Source organism: Labrus bergylta, chromosome 6 (genome assembly GCF_963930695.1).
Source record: "Labrus bergylta chromosome 6, fLabBer1.1, whole genome shotgun sequence".
NCBI classification, from domain to species: domain Eukaryota; kingdom Metazoa; phylum Chordata; class Actinopteri; order Labriformes; family Labridae; genus Labrus; species Labrus bergylta.
In genome coordinates, this window is record NC_089200.1 from 6,420,931 (window position 1) to 6,437,261 (window position 16,331).

Below are 16,331 nucleotides of genomic sequence, written 5' to 3' on the forward strand. Positions count from 1 at the left end.
ATCCAATATCCCAGAGTGAAAATAAGCATAGCAGTTTTCAAATTTCCTGAATCACTAGATAACTTTTCTATTTACATTTGGATTAAGACTCAGCTGTTACACATTATGTGACAAAGCTTTAGGATCTTCAAAATAGGGGCTTAACTCCCATCTCATCCTGATACATTGAGGCAAGAGCTCCTGACACCTGTTCCATCCCCTTGAAGATAACAGAAACCACCAGCCACTTTCTGATTAGGGCGATCAGTTAGGATGCTGTGCTGAAGAATGACCGCTGGGTGTCACTGTCCCCGCACAAAGATCAGGCTGGGCGTAAAGGGGGGGTGGTGGTGGGTATCGGACCCATTGGGCATTCAGCTTGGGTCAGGCTGATGAAAGGATGGGTGATTGGTTTACGATCCGCCACACTCGCTTCTGATTGGACAGAAAGGTGTGAGAGAGAAAAATGCTGAGAGAGAGAGAAAGAGAGAGAGAGAGAGAGAGTGTGAGATCTACCAGCAGTGTATCCGCTTCAGTCCCCGTTGACTCTGCCGTGTGCTGCACTTGTCAAACACACACACACACACACACACACATACACACACACATACACACACACACACTCTGAAGGCTGAGATGTGACTGTGACGCCAGAGGAATACAGCGTGTTTCTGTTTCTGTGGGATTTTTTCTTTCTTTCTGTCAGCTCGGATAATGGGAGAGGACAGACGGGGGAGACATGTGGACCATGCCGGCCACTCTGGCTGCGTTGCTCCTCTGTGTGATTACTTCTGTCTGCGCGGTGGAAGGTAGGTGTGCGGAGGGGTTTTCTCAGTGTTTCAGAAGGTGCAATGTGAAGAGTTAATGTATGCACTAACTGTGATTAAAAGCTGCAATGTCTGAGCTTTTCATTTAAAGACTTATTAACCTTGCAAAAATAGACGTATAGCTGTATTTCGTGGCTGTAGCCTGCACCTGAAATGTGATTATTATTTTTTTTTAAATTGCTTGAGGATTTATCACAAGAAGTTGAGCGGGGTGTGTTCCGGGTTTCATTTAAAGATGTTCAGGTAGCAGTGGGATTTTGGGGACAGCGCAGGACTGTGACTGTGCTTCATTGGAGGTTGAAGAACTCATTGCACTTTGGTTGAAAACATATTGAAGGAGAAGAAAGGGCGTACAAGTGTAATGCATGCTTTTAAAATCTTGCATTTCCACATGTATACAGTTATCCTTCATTAAAACAGAATGAAAATAGTCCCTTTATTAAAAATCTGAATGGTTTAAAATGTATACAAAATGCTACAAGGTAAGAACAAATCTGCTTTTCAATGCCGCTTTTCTATAAGTGTTCAATGTGAGAGAGGCTTAGGTTTAGTCATGCTCTGTTATTCCTGTTGCATTCCGGGGGTTTTACATATCTTTGACAGTTGCAGGAATGCCTCTTGGAAGCTTCAAGATCTCAATGTGGCACAGATATTTGTAACATAAGCAATAAGCATTTGTAGCATGGCAAAAAATAAAAATAAAAGCTGGGTGCTATGAATTCAACTCCACTAAAAATGCAGTTTTTTTTTGTACATTGTCACAATCATCCTTAGTGTTCTAAGTCTTATTCAGTCTTCTGGTGAATCTAAAAGGCATGAAATACATGCAAAGTACTACCAAGCATGGATTAATCTTAATTCCGATGCCTTTTTGCTTGATTGTATATAATTGTATCACATCAGGTGCTTCAATTAGATACGCACAAATAATCTTTCTGCACTAAGTGGCAGGTAATGTTCCCAAATATGAATCCAAACATTGCTGCGTTTCTCTATTTCTATTAACACACGCTGCAGCTCTCTTGAAGCAGCGAAGTGAAGCGTGATTAAAGCTCACAGGTGCAGTCACTCCATGTATCTGCTTCCTCCTCCCAAACATCACCTCCTGCATCTCCTGCTGTCCTCCCCCCCCCCCCCCCCCCCCCCGTGAAGCATCATCTCCCCTCATCTCAAACATCACCATCTGACCCTTTTCACCCTTGCACCTCCTGTTTCTTCTTCTCTTCAAGCGTCTCTCACATCACTGCTTCCCTCCAAGCTTCATTTTGCACCTGCTGCGCCTCCTTCTGCTTCCTGCTCCTTCTCTTTCTCCTGCTCCTCTCAGAGCATCACTTCTTTTCACCAAACAAGACCTCCTGCTTCTCATGCAAAACCTTGTGATGTGTCTCTCCTTCTGCTCTGTACTGTGTTGTGGCTGCTGCTGCTGCTGCTGCTTCTTCCTTTGAATCACCTCCTGCTGCTCCTGTTGCTCCTTTCCAAGCATTGAACTCAACTCCTGCTCTTCAGCTACATCCTCTTTCTCAAAGATTCAACCTGCTCCACTTCCTCCTAACCAAGCCTGACATCCTGCTTCTTCTGTTGCTCCTCCTTGAGCATCACTTTCTGCTTCTCCTCCTGAAGACTCAAAACTTGTTCCTCCACAAATGCTTTCTGCTGCTCCTCCTCATGAAGCCTTTAGGCCCTGACACACCGAAGAGATCGTTGGCCGTCGGTCCTAGTTGGACAATCAGAGAGCGGTCATCGCCCTAGTTTTTTTTTTGTGTGACCAGCTCCGTTGCTACCCGTCGGCCCCTGTCGGCCATTTTTCGTCCATTTTTCAGCCAATTCAGAATCTCTCTGATTGGCTGTTCGGAGGTTTCATTTATCTCCAGCTATTTCCGTTTCTCCTTATTTATTGCCTCCGCCTCTTCTTGTCTTTTTCTACTAAAAGATCAAGACTTTTTATCAGACATTATTCTCGATTAGTATGGCTACCTTTAATACGATTGGTGCGCGGTGTGAAAATGTTCCTCTCGTATCATGACAATGGACTACTGCCACCTGCTGGCATGGGAGAGTTATTTCCTCTCATGAATGCTCTTATGTTCTTAGCTGTCTGGATGGTGTGTCAGGGCCTTTAAATTGATACTCTTCCATATTAATCACTTATTGATGTTACTAGCTTCCCCTCCAAAGAAAAGCATACCTGCATCTCCTACTTTAGTATTTCTTGGATTGTTGCTGCTCCTTCCTGCATCACCTCCTGTTGCTCGACTCCACCCTTGCTCTTTTCATCCTCCTCTTACATCATTCTGCTCCTTTTTGAGCATCACTTCCTTATTTCATGTCTCCTTCTTAATCTCCCCGTGACAGTCATGTTGCTCCTCGCCAAGAATCAGCCCTTGTTCCTCCCCAGATATCACCTCCTGCTGCTCCTCTTCATAATCTCTTACTGTTAATACTCCATGCTAAGCATTACCCATTCCTCTCCAGGCACCAACGACTGTTTCTCCCCCTACTCCACCCCAAGACTCACCATGTGTTCCTTCACAAATATCACCTCCTGCTGCTCCTCTTTATCATCTCATGATGTTGGTTCTCCTTTGTAATTGATCCTACTGCTTTTCCTTCATTCCTTACTGAGCTGCTTTCAACACATTTATTAAAGCTTCTCCTGCTCCTGAATCATCTCCTTCTAGGTCCTTCTTCCCATGGATGCACCTCCTATTTTACCCTATTCCTGGCCATTTGTCACCTCCTGCTGCTCCTTTTTTTTAAAATAATCTCTTCATGCTGTTTCTCCTCCACTGTGCCGCAGTCCAATGTACACATTGAGCATCCAAAGCATTAGTTACTGTTGACCCCGCTGTTTATCCCCAGAGCCTCATTTCCTCTTTGCTCTATACCTGCTGCTCCTTCTACACCGCTCCTGTTGCATCCTTGACTCCTTCTACTCCTCTGACATCTCTCAATGGTACCAATCTTTCTTCTACTCCTCCCAGAAAACATGCAACTCCTCTCCTTCCTTTGTTCCCTCCAAAGAAATTGTTTCTTCACAAATATCACCTCCTTCTGCTCCTCTCTCTTCTCTGAATGTTGTCACTCCTACTGCTACTTTGTGGTTCTTCCAAAGCATTGCCTTTGGCCGGCTCCTGCTCCCCAAAACATCTCCTCCTTAACCTTCCTCCTCAAAAGCATCACTTACTCTTTCTTCCTTTTGCTACTCCTTGCTTCTTCCCCTCCCAAAACATCATCTGACGTTTCTCCCTTAGCTCCTTTCCCAAGTATTCCCACCTTGTTCTTGCACAACTATCAACTCCCAGTGCTCCTCTTCATCCTCTCTAAACGTTGCCACTCCTTCCAATTCTCCCCAAACATGTCCTCCCTTTGCTGCTCCTTTTGCTCCTCCACCAGCTTGCTCTCTCCTACACTGTTCCTGCTTCATTCCTTGCTCCTACGTTTGTTTCATCATCTTTCTGTTCTTCCTGTTACTCCCCCCCAAACATCTTCCTAGCTCCCAAAAAGCAACACCCATGGTTTCTCCCTTTCAGCTCCTCCACATGCTGTATTTCTTTCTCCTACTTCTCATGCGACAACTGCCAAATGATACCCATGTCACCTACTCTCTGATCTTTCTTCTACCCCTCCCAAAAATATCTCCTATTCTGTCCCCCTTTTCTCTTCCTCTTCTTATTCTCTTCCATCTTTTCTAAACTCCTTTGAACAAACACATCCACCTCCTTTTTGCATTCTTTTCTCCTCTCCTGCTGCAGCATACACAGTCCGCCTCTCCTCCCATGTCCTTTACAGCATCTCCTCCTGCTCCTCCCTTCTGCTGCTGCTGCTGCTGCTGCTGCTGCTGCTGCTGCTGGTGCTGAGTCTTCTATCCCTTATGGAAGCGCTAGATTAGTCTGCTGCTGTGTTTTAATGGTGCGCGTAATGACGGGCTCCGTAGTGAGGCTCCCCCATTATGACACATGTAAATGTGCTTGAAGGGCAGGTCTATTTTTGATTAAACCGAACCGTGCGTGCATGTGCGTGTGTGTACACAGGAGACAGAGAGGTAGGAGGTGAGTATAGAGAGGGGAGACAAACAGGTACAGTGTGGGTGTGAGGTTGTTTTGTGGTCATGGTGGTCTTTTCATGCTAAGTAGGTGCTTAATGAACTGATGTATAAGCTGATCTGAGCCTGTTGGTATAAAAACAGATCCACTGCTCTTTCCTCTGTGCTGTGTTCACGTTGTAACCTCTACTTTGAAAACTTTTCAGAGTTTATTTATGTGAAGGTCGCCTGAAATGAGCACTGAGCCAGTAAGTGGTTAATTAAAGCTGTAACAGATAGAACTATATTCTTCCTGAAGGAAATCTTTGTGTCAGATTTCTCCAAAACGACATCACAGTTTAATAAGATTAACTCGACAGAGTATCAAAATCAAGTGTTTAAAATATCAAATGTTCAAATTTCAAAAAGGTGTGTTAAAAGCCCTTTAAAGGTTGTCCTTCTCGGGGGGGGTGGTGGCTGTGTTGGGTCATGGGTTCGAGTCCGACCTCGGCCATCTGCTGCATGTCGTCGCCCGCTCTCTCCTCCCGACGTTCCCTGTCTCTCTTCAGCTGTCCTATCTGATAAAGACTAAAAGGCCAAAAAAACATCTTAAAAAAAAAAAAAGTTGTCCTTTTCATTAAGGCACAAGAGCTTGTGCTTATTTGGAATTCAAGTTCATGGTACAAAGTTGTCTTTATTATCCCTGTGAGACACTATTTTGTTTTGCAGTCAGCAGTAAAAACATGAATACAGCCAGCATACAACATAAGAAAGACACTAAGAAGTAAAAGTCCAATAAGTGGAATAGATAAAAAGCAGATGACAAAGCAACACTATAAGTGGTTTAAAAAGGCAATGGCAGCAGGGACAAACTCATTCCTTAGTGTCCTCGTCCTACATGCCGGCAGGCTGAAATCTGCGGCTGGATGGAGGCATCTTAAACTCCATGAACAAAGGATGACTGTGATCTGTCTGGGTTGAATGAGCCTTCTTCAGAGTCTTTACTTTGTACACACTTTTTAAGAAGATTGGCTCAACTTCACCAACTATCAAGGTGCATGAAGAGTGAAAGCCTTGAAGAGGTCAAAAAGGCTCCAGCAACACTTGAAGTATGAAGATCAACTTAATTAACAAATTAGACGGCCGCGTTTTGGATGCCCCTGATGAAGGCCACAAGCCAAAACGCTTCGGTCTAATTAGTTAATAAAATGTGTTGCTGGAGCTTTTTGACCTCTATAAACATTTTAAGGTCAGAAAGGTCCTCTGGGATGAACTGTAATAATATGATGATGAACACAGTGACATAATGAAGCTAATTGTTGGATTGTAAAAATGCAAATATTCTTTAAGCATGTGCTTATGTATTGAAAAATATCTAGTATATAATGTTTTGTAAAGCTCCCTGTAGCGTTCAATGCATAGGAATGGAAAAAAAAACTGCAGTCAGGTTTATATTGATAAATAATGATAAACTAGTAATGACAACAGTTTGAACTCTGTCATCATCATCACACTATCCTCATAAAGCGGGCTCGTCTAAAATACACAGCTTGCTTAGATTCTTGTTTTGTATCTGAGTATTTTTTTTATACATATTCATATTTAATTTCAAGTATGTCAGTTTAAAGTCCCTGTTAATAAGTTGACCACCATCCTGTTAAAGTTTGTACACAGAAAAATGTGTTGTTCAAAAAGAGTCCTTCAGAAGCTTTTACAAAGCTTAACGTCATGAGGTCTTTTTTATGAGAGATCAGAGATAACAAAATGTTGTCAGGATACTATAAAAAAGGTTGCTATCACGGACAAAAATATAAAGAATACATCGCTCTGACTATAACTGTTTCCTGTCATCTATGTAGCCTAAAATTGCTGCACTAATACTCTGACCTCAAATTCCCTCAGGTGTCACAGCTTTTTCGCAGAGACCAAATTGCAGCACTGTAATCCAGCGTTTGACCCTGTAATTTTGAAAGTCAATACAAACCCTGACCCAGCGGATATTGTTAGGCGTAAGTGCTACATATCCCACAAACAAGAGCCTGCGGGAGGGATGGCAAAGTCATCTATGTGTGTGAACCAAATGCTCCGTCAGCAGCAGCAGCAGAAGCAGGCTGTCGCTGAAATTGCTGATTTGTGTCAGCGTTGAGGGTTTTGACTTTTGACTTTTTCATGCAAGAGTTGCTGCTGTCGTTGGAGCCCAATTTAGAAAACTCAAGTTTGCCCTTCTACAGGCGGGGGTCCACATACTAAATGTGCACATGATTACCATGCACATATTATTTCTGCTCCTACACACTATTTCCATCCTATCCCCCCAGAGGAGCGTGAAAACATACATGCCCAATCTGTCATCTGGTGGGAATGCTAAAGGTTAAACATCTCAGATCCTGCTTTAGATAGGTAGTAACATGACAAGCTGTAATTTGTGTCTTTGTTCAGTGCATGTTCTTGTGCAACAAATGGACAGATGATCCACTTGGGGAAACGTATCAAACACTTATTGCAAACCGATATGCAGATGACAAACTGCTCTACCACACACACACATACAAACATGCCTGGCTGTACCCTGCTCCATGCTCTCTCTGCCAGCTCATGTTTTAAAGATGTGGTTGCTATATGCATCTGGTGACAGGTTATCAATGTGACAGACAGATAGTTGAACTGGGGAAAAGTAGCAGCATGGAGGAGGATCCATCGCACCAGTCTGGAGGCTTTTACACCATTGTTTCCCAGTCTATTTCTCCCCAGGGCTTTCCTTCAGAATAAAATATTTATCTCCACATAAAATTGAATTGTTTCAGAATAAATTTGGTTTGCCTTCTCCTTCAGGTGCTTGGAACCTGTGGGAATATTTACCTTTTGCAGAGAGACTCTGAGAGTCCTTGGTTTTTTTGGGGCTGTATTTCCCACAGCGAATTGGGCATCAAGAGGCAATTTCAGATCAGTCAGCCTCCGTATACCCACAGGCTATCAGACTTCAATATCACAGTTTTCAGTTGTTCAGGAAGTCATCTCCGGCAAAACACACTCAATGTTTACTGAGATGTGATTAAGAAGTTCTGCTGGTGTGAAAAATATATCCTAATCTATGATTTTTCACACCCTGCCTGTGAATTTTCACACAACTTTTGCCACTGTTTTACCAAATGTTTTGGTCACAAAGTACTCTTTGCAAATCACCTGCAAAGATGCAATCCTTCAAAGGTCTCTTATTGCTGAAAAGCTCGAGACATACTGTATTTTCTATTCAGAGCTGTGCTTGGGGAGATGGGCGATGTCCCTTCAATGCATAGACCAGACAATAAAATATTCAAACTGTTTGGGTATGCTAGGTCTGTCTGGCTCGATCTTATTCATTTTTAATTGTTCCATAATTTAACAGCTCAAGAGGTTGAAAACTAAATATCTTTTGACCTCATTTTTCTCTCTGACTTTGTCCACCCTGAGCCCAACTCTGGGCTCCGTCATGGCTTAAGTAAAACCAGTAATGGGCAGCACAATTGAATAGTGACTTATATTATTGGGTATTTGATGCTAATAATGTGTTAGTACATTCACTGTAAACCTTTGGCCAGTCTGTGGCAATAGAATAGGCTGCAAACAAAACTTTTATCATCATTCCATGTAGTCAATATTTGTATAATGTTTTGCCAACAGTTAAAATACATCCATGCAATACTTAGCCAATATGAAGCAACATTAGCATTAGGGTTGGGCATCATTAGTATTTTATGCATGCCGATACTTATCGATACTTTTATGGATACTACTCTTAAATATTTGGTGCAAAAATCAGGACGTGACTTAAAAGATGGCTGAATGTAAAGGTCTCATGAGAGGATTATGTTTACTGCTTTAACACCTGAATTCAATACTTTCTATCAAATTGAACCTAATTCACAAACCTCACATAAAAGCCGAACATTAAATTTATATGTACGACGAACATTTCTATTTTTAAAATTACTTCATTTTGAATAGATTCACAGTTTGAATAACATTGTACATTCTGATTATAATTTACAAACTCTTATTGTTTTACCTTGTGTGTAACAGTTAATTAGGCTGTTAATATGTAATAGTTTACGCTCTGTGCCGTACGTCTTGAGCTCTATCACACACAAAATGTAAAATCATTGAAGTTTGGTTGTCAGTTTACTGAAACCAAACACATCAGGAAGCTGAATAAGTAGAATATAAAGACACATGGCTTTCCCCCTGGCTGAGCTGTTAATCTAAAAACAGATCTGAGCAGAGTTTGTCCATTAGCTTAACTGTTCTTTTGATACTGACCAATAACATACAGTTTCTTGATACCCATTCTTAATTCACATTTCTTTAAACTTCAGCATCCGTTCATTCTAAGTCTTACTGTAACTGTTGTTTAAGCTTGGTTTTGGTCTCCACCAGCCCCTAACGGATATATTTTGCTAATAGGCTGCAAAATGCTCTACATACTGTCTTCATGATATTTTTGCATTGACAACATTTGCCTGTTGGAAATGAGATTGAGAGCTTGGAGAGTGATATGAAATACCCAAAAAGAAACCAAAACAATAAGCTAGAATTTTTAGCAGAACTGAGGGTAAACATGAGATACTGTTAAATCGTGCTGATCTAAGCTCAATGTGGAAAATATGTTTGTGTTCAACAGGACAAAGAAAATGTGACTAAAAGTACAAGTGGTGCATGCTGTTTACAACCCTGTACGTGAATGTGTCATTCACATGGCAGTCAATCAACACGTGAACCACTTTCGTTCAAATCAGTTACCTACATTCACTATTTTCTCCTCCATAGCTGCCATGTCTTGACATGTTTAAGAGCATTAATTGATTTTAGCTGCAGAGAGAAGCAGAAGGCTTGCAAATTATAAAACACTTCACCACCTAAACTCCTCAGGTTATTTGCATAACAAACCGGTCTAAATAGATTATATTTCCCGGATATGAAACTATAATTGATACCGTTAGAGAATAGAGCTCTGGTGGGCATAAGAGACATAAAAGAATCCTTTGTTTTCACCTAAAATTTCCCCCTTCCCTTCACTCGGGGTCCATTATTCTGTCACTTTAACTAATTTGCAGCTCAAGGAGTCACATCAATACAGCCGTGTGTTAGACAGACGTCAATGGCATGCTATTTAAGTCCTCCTGTCCTCTGCTATTCAACATGCAAGGTAAGCTGTAGCATCAATTACCCTTTGTTTCAGGCAAAGGCAAAACAATTTCTCTACACTCTAGACTCCACCAATAAAATATACCTTCATTTATCATGACCTCAGGCCTCTCATGACAAATACACCTACGAGGAAAGAGAGAATCTGAAATGTATTTGTAGCTTTTGAATGCAAATCGGGCACAAATAGAAGCAACGATTGTTCTTGATTGCTGTCGTTTTCCTTTAGTGATGGCTCAGCAGCAGCATTATTCCACTTCAGGAACATAAGTCAATGTTTCCATTCCGTTCATCAAGAGAATTTTTAGTGACTTTTTGAAGCATGATTCAAAAAATGGAGGCAAATGAGGCATGTTTGCATCAAAGTGTTCAAAGCAGCTAAAGCAGGCTCCAGGCAGAAGTTGGCGGAGCTTGAAAAAAATGTATTTTATCTGCCAGTTAATGGAGCAGAAGAAGACAAGCTGGCAACCAAAATACAAAAGAAGTCACCTGGGCATTCTTTGGTACCTGTTGATGCCTCTGTTGGTTTTCAGTTTCTTCTTTTATTGTTTACTGGCCACTTACAAAAAAGCTTTAAGGCTCTTTAATCAGTGTTTGGGAGTAGCTTATTACAGAATAAGGCCACAAGTTCATTGTCATTGTTTAATTTTATATCTGACAAGTGTTGTTAAGGATCGCAGATACAGTCCAAAACTTTGATTGGTGTAAAGATCGACATACCAGTAAAATAAATTCTTAGCGTTCATTGCACTGGTTTGGGACTTGCTAGTTTGGCATTGGGGGTGAAGCTATGCGGTAACTCTGAATTAAACGAGGAAAAATGCTTTGCCTGGCGACTATAATCATCCTGTTTTCACCTTGTTTTTCGGTGAGCGTCCGAGCCGGCCACTTTCAGCCTACAAACCAGTTGGCAGTAGAATCATTGAACCCCTAAGTGTCAAATTAGGACAAGTCATTTGGAGTGCAGTGGGTCTAGTGTTTAGTGGCAATAGCTAGCTGTGGTTCAATAATACTACTTCTTTTACACTTTTGACAGAATTTGTAAAGCCGTGCTGTCTTTTTCTAATTTCACTCACGTGCTGTGCGAGTTAGGACCCTTTTACTTGATCTAAAAGCATATTTTCTGGGGCTGAGTGGTGCAAGCTAATTATCTTATGTTAAGTCATTTTAGCAGCAAATCAGAGTATAGCACTAGAAGTTCTCATTCTATTGTGCTCCTTTCTCCTCTATTCTCCTGCGTGCTGCAGCAAATCAGAGTATAGCACTAGAAGTTCTCATTCTATTGTGCTCCTTTCTCCTCTATTCTCCTGCGTGCTGCATGCTGCATACTGCGCCTCTGAGCCTCCAAACCTGTATAGCTCAGCATATGATTGAGCATAATGGCCCATTATTTATTTGCTGGTTGAGAGTGGGCCCTCTGCCAGCCTCTTCAGGACTCCCGCCGTGGGCATATGGTCTCATGGATAGCCGTGCTGGATATAAAGGACTGTGTCACTGCTGGAGCAAAAGAAAATAAGGGAAGAGGACATAATGGGAGAGAGAATTGCACTGAGGGAGGGGGGGGGGGAATATAAATGTGGATATAGGTTTAGTGTGTCCACAAACTAGGGCTGTATTATTTTCAGTTTTGATATATTTATTTCAGGTTTTAATAAATTGATTTAAGAATATATCTAAAAATGTTCAAGTCTGTTACAGTCAGAGTCCAGTTCACAAAACCAGAATGGGTGGCCTCGCAAAGTTTGTAAAAAAAAAGTTGTGGGGTTGGTGGACCTGTGATTTCAATTGATTCCTTTATTTCAATTGGTTATGAAACAATTCTGCCTTGGTTATGCATGATGCTATCTGTGGCAACCTCTTGAGAATTTACAACGGTGTGTTTTTTTATGTAAGTGATCGAGGACAAAATCAACTGAGGGAATAAAATGCATTAAGAGATCATATGGAAATAGTTTGAGGGATCAGTTTGTGGTGGACATAACAACGACATTTTAGTCATTTAGTGAAAAACAAAACAGGCAACTCCTCAAAACGATACATTCACAATAATATAAATTAGGGGAAAAAAACCTTCAAGTCCTCACATTTGAGAGAGGATGTAACCTGCAAATACAGAGGACTTCTTTCCTGGATAAAGGACATCAATTATTAACTTAATATCACAATGAATCAGTGTGGATTTAAAAGCTAACAGTCTTACCCTTCTACCTGCGCAGTCCTTTGCTCTCGTTTCCCTGTCATGGCCTTCCAGCTCACAGTATGTTGACAAGGCGTCAGGTCTTTTAAAGCAGTACCCGACTTCAGACTCACCAGATTTCATCCACACCAGCCTTTTACAGCCACAAACTTCTGTTCTGCTGGAGCAGTCAGGCATTCAGGGGTTCTGCTCGGGACAAAGAGGGAAACTGACCGCAGTTGAGAGGAAGCTTATTGTTCAAGTCCGACACGTGTACTCTGAGTGTCGACTTTTGTCTGGCAGAATGTCACACACTTGAACTGTGCCCGTACCGTGACCCCACATTTCAGACTTGTATTTTTTGTGGATTCTTACTTCTGTTCTTTTTTTTTTCCATTTCCTCTCTAAGTTCTCAATCTAAGGGGGTCAAAGCAGAAACTAGGGCAGAAAGAACGTCAGGAGAGCGACGGGGGCAATTTCAGTTTGACAGTTTTACTCTGCGTGACAGCGGTTTTGATAGCAAATCTCCTGAGAGAGGAAGAGAACAAAAAAGAACTGGAGGAGTACGGAAAAATGAGTTAAAGCAAGAAAAGATGTGAAGAAAGAGACAACGAGCCCAGTGGTTAGCCTTCTGCAGTTTAATATATGGAGCAGCAAGCCAATAAGTGTCATGTCCCTCCCAACAGGGAGCCATTTTAACAAGCTCTAAGTGTTTGAGAGGCTGTTAACAGGCTTGTAATCCAGCCCTGCAATGTTTGACTGCGGTAGAATTTAAATATAACAGTGAAAACATACAACAAAAAAGGTACACACAAGTAAGACAAATTCTGTAAGCCTACTGTATATCTACAAACATCTTTAAAGGTGTGAACCCGTTTGTCTGTAACTCTTGATTTATCCACTAAAATCATCTTAACTTATTGAAGAATATCCCAAAAAATAAAGAGTTAGCAGATGGTGCACCTTTAAGAAAAAGCTAAAGACCCAGCTCTTTCATGAACACCTACGCTCTTAATGATATTGATGGTGATGATATTTAGAATGTTTTTTTTATTGGCTTTTTGTGCCTTTTTATAGAGAGACCAGACGATAGTAGAGTCAGAAATCAGAGACAGAAAGAGTTGTGAATGGTAAGCGGGAAAGGAGACACAGGTCTGATTTGAACCCAGGCCGCCCGCTTGGAGGGCTGTAGCCTCCGTACATGGGGTGCGCGCACTAACCACTGCGACTCTAGCGCTCCATTTTGGATGGTTTTGATGCTGATAAGCTGATTAGAGCTCTCAAGAGCGGCTGATGTTGTTGTTGATGACAATATATTAACTTTAATTATATATTTAAAAACAAGTGCTTTGCCTCTGTGCACTGCCTGTCAGCACCTGTGTGTCCAATCAGACTTAAAGCTGTTCATTTGCACTTTCCTCCTCTCTCGATCCTTGCTTGTCTTAACACTCTCTCAGACGTTCGTCACTAAAGATAAAAGCGTTCGCTAAATGAATTGTAGAATTGTGGTCATAAAGGATGGCATGCACCGTCCTGCTGGTCATGAGCCAGATTTAATCTTCACACAGCAAACATACTGTACATCCTGCACTGTGTGCTTTAAACCACGGTCCACCCGCCTCTCAGCTCGAACACGTTTCTTCATCCCAAAGAGAGAGACGGAGAATTAATATTTTATATGGGTGCTGGTCTGAACCTCTGCTGCATTATCAAAAGTACACACACCGACTATCCTATATGGGTGTACTTGATTGTTCGTATGACATCTCCTTTTTTTCTCTGGAACACCAGCTGCCTCTGAGTATACCCAAGTGAAAGCAGCGCTGCAACAGGGAGGTCAGGATGAGTTAAAATCAGTGTCACACAGTTAAATATTTACATATTTCTAGAAATACCAAGTCCAAATAATACAAAAACAATTGTGATTTTAAAGTTACTTGTGGTAAACATTACTGACACACTGCTGAACATTTTACCTGACATTTATAAAGCTGCTGTTCGGTTAAATACCGACAGACATTTTTAATTTACTTCCCAAATGGCTGAAGGAGCTTAATCTGTATTAGTTTAACAAGCTAGCTCCGAAACTATAACATTCATGATGCATTATTCTGAGAAACTGTAAGTTACTGTGTTTTGAAAGGCTTCATATCATGAGGGTCAAAAGCTTGTAATCATGTTGCCCCGGTGATGCCGATATCTCTGCAGCTGTCCAGACAGGTGAAAGATGCTTTGAATTTTCTTTTTGCCGCCGTCTAAGAAACAGCTGCAGCAAATACAGAAATAGCAACTCAGAAGCCCAATAAAGAACCTGAGGAAAAATGAAATTAAGTAGTATTTTGTCATTAATCATGATAAAAAGGTGAAGAGTCAACAGGGCTGTCCAATTTAAAACGTCCCTTCCTCTGCCGTATTCCTGTGAATGTATTGTTACTACTTGAGGGGACTTTGGAAAGCCTCAGCAAAGAGTTATAGTCATTCTGGGACCAAATGTTTACTTTACCACTGACAAACTGCCCTTCAACACCCACAGTAAGAAAAAAAAAAAAAAAGACAGCGGAGAAAGTGCAGAGGTGGAGAGAGGGAGGAAAAAGCTCCGCGGAGATTCAGGGAGTAAAAGCAGGGTCGTAGGCAGCTGTTGTGTTGCAGTCCTCAGGGTCGATTCCAGGAGGAGACGCTGCACATCGTTATGACAGCGCGTCAAACTGGGAGTGTGGCTGTGTATGTATCTGTTTGTGTACCTCTTTTTGTGGTGTGGTTGTGTGTGTGTGTGTTTAAGGTGCTCACCCGAAGCAATGCAGTTGACTACACACCAACACTTGACTTTGATGACCCTCACACACACAAAAAGGCAGACAGTGTGCTCTAACAAACACAAACTTAGAGACTTCAGAGCACAGACGATGGGCATCATACCCATCGGAGAGACATGGGCTACATGTCCCCCCCCCCCCCCCCGCTGTAACAGTGGCGTGTGAATGCGTTTAAATTGGATTAGTGATGGACCATTTTCATACAGTAGCAGCCTCTGCCATCACTGTGTGAATGTGTCCTGCTGTCTAAATAGCGCCAAAGTCCATTTAATATTTCACCATAGATGTGTCCAACCTGCCAAACATGGACATACATTTAAACTCTAGTGCTTGAACAAAAAGCTTACACAAAAGAAAAAGAAAGTCACCTGCAATAGATTCCTCAGACTAAATGAAAAAAGGGGGGCGTATCCTCCTGGTCTTAAAAGTGAAGCCAATTAAAGGGCTTTGAACCTGCTTTGTTCATAACGGCCAGCAGGGGGCGACTTACTTTTTCTGTTTTCATTCTTTTGCCTCAATAAAGAAGTCATTAGATAACAGCCTTCCACTATTGTTCAGTCAGTAAAATCCACAGTTAAGCATACAAGGTATACCTTATAGGGCATGACGAACTGATTGACAGAATAAAGATGGCAGCCACCATAACAGTGGAAGTTGAGTTTCAAACCAATTTTGTGATATCGCAATGACTACATCCACTTGTTTTACACAGTCAATGAGTAAAACAGACATAGAAGATACTTTGAAGATGAGAAGATTTGATTGACAGGTCAACTCCCACTGCAACCTTTCAATCTGGATCGTGGAGGAGCGTTGTGTCTCCACCTCCTCATCCAAAAAAGGTCACTTCTGACTCACCGAACAAAAACAAAAAAGGCAACCTGCAAAATGCCTTCACAACAAAATCCTCCAACCAGTGTATCTACTTCATGGCTACATCCCTCTCTCTGCAGTCTCTCCCCCCCCCAGTAACCGATCCTCCTCAGGTTTCTACCTCCAGGAGCAACGAGGTCCCCCTCAGGGCCAAACATATCCCTCACATTGCTGAGATTGTTTAGGTATGCTTGGTGTACCTTTTTCTTGCATGCACAATTTACATAATCGTCCTCACCGGCTCAGAAAATAGCCGAGGCAGGTCACGGTAAAGATGACCTTTTGGTGAACTCGGGCCCACTGGGGTTTTTCAGCCCTCGCCTCGGTCTGATCCCTTCACCTCAGTGACAGAAATCTGATGGGATACTGAGCACAAAAATGGGTTTTGATGGAGTTTTTTTTTTCCCATTTCTGTTCTGTGCCTGCACTTGATTGTGAAGCAGCTCTCCAAAATGTGTGAA

General features: G+C 41.9%; 1 protein-coding gene across 1 annotated transcript in view; it reads left to right on the top strand.

The window, feature by feature from the left end:
- The first annotated feature begins 431 nt into the window (after positions 1–431).
- LOC109983824 (ephrin type-B receptor 1) overlaps positions 432–16,331 on the top strand; it is a 100,958-nt gene continuing 85,058 nt past the window's right edge. The window contains exon 1 of the mRNA XM_020633716.3: positions 432–788. Within this exon, the coding sequence (XP_020489372.2) occupies positions 719–788 (70 nt within the window). The 5' untranslated portion in view covers positions 432–718. The remainder of the gene's footprint in view (positions 789–16,331) is intronic.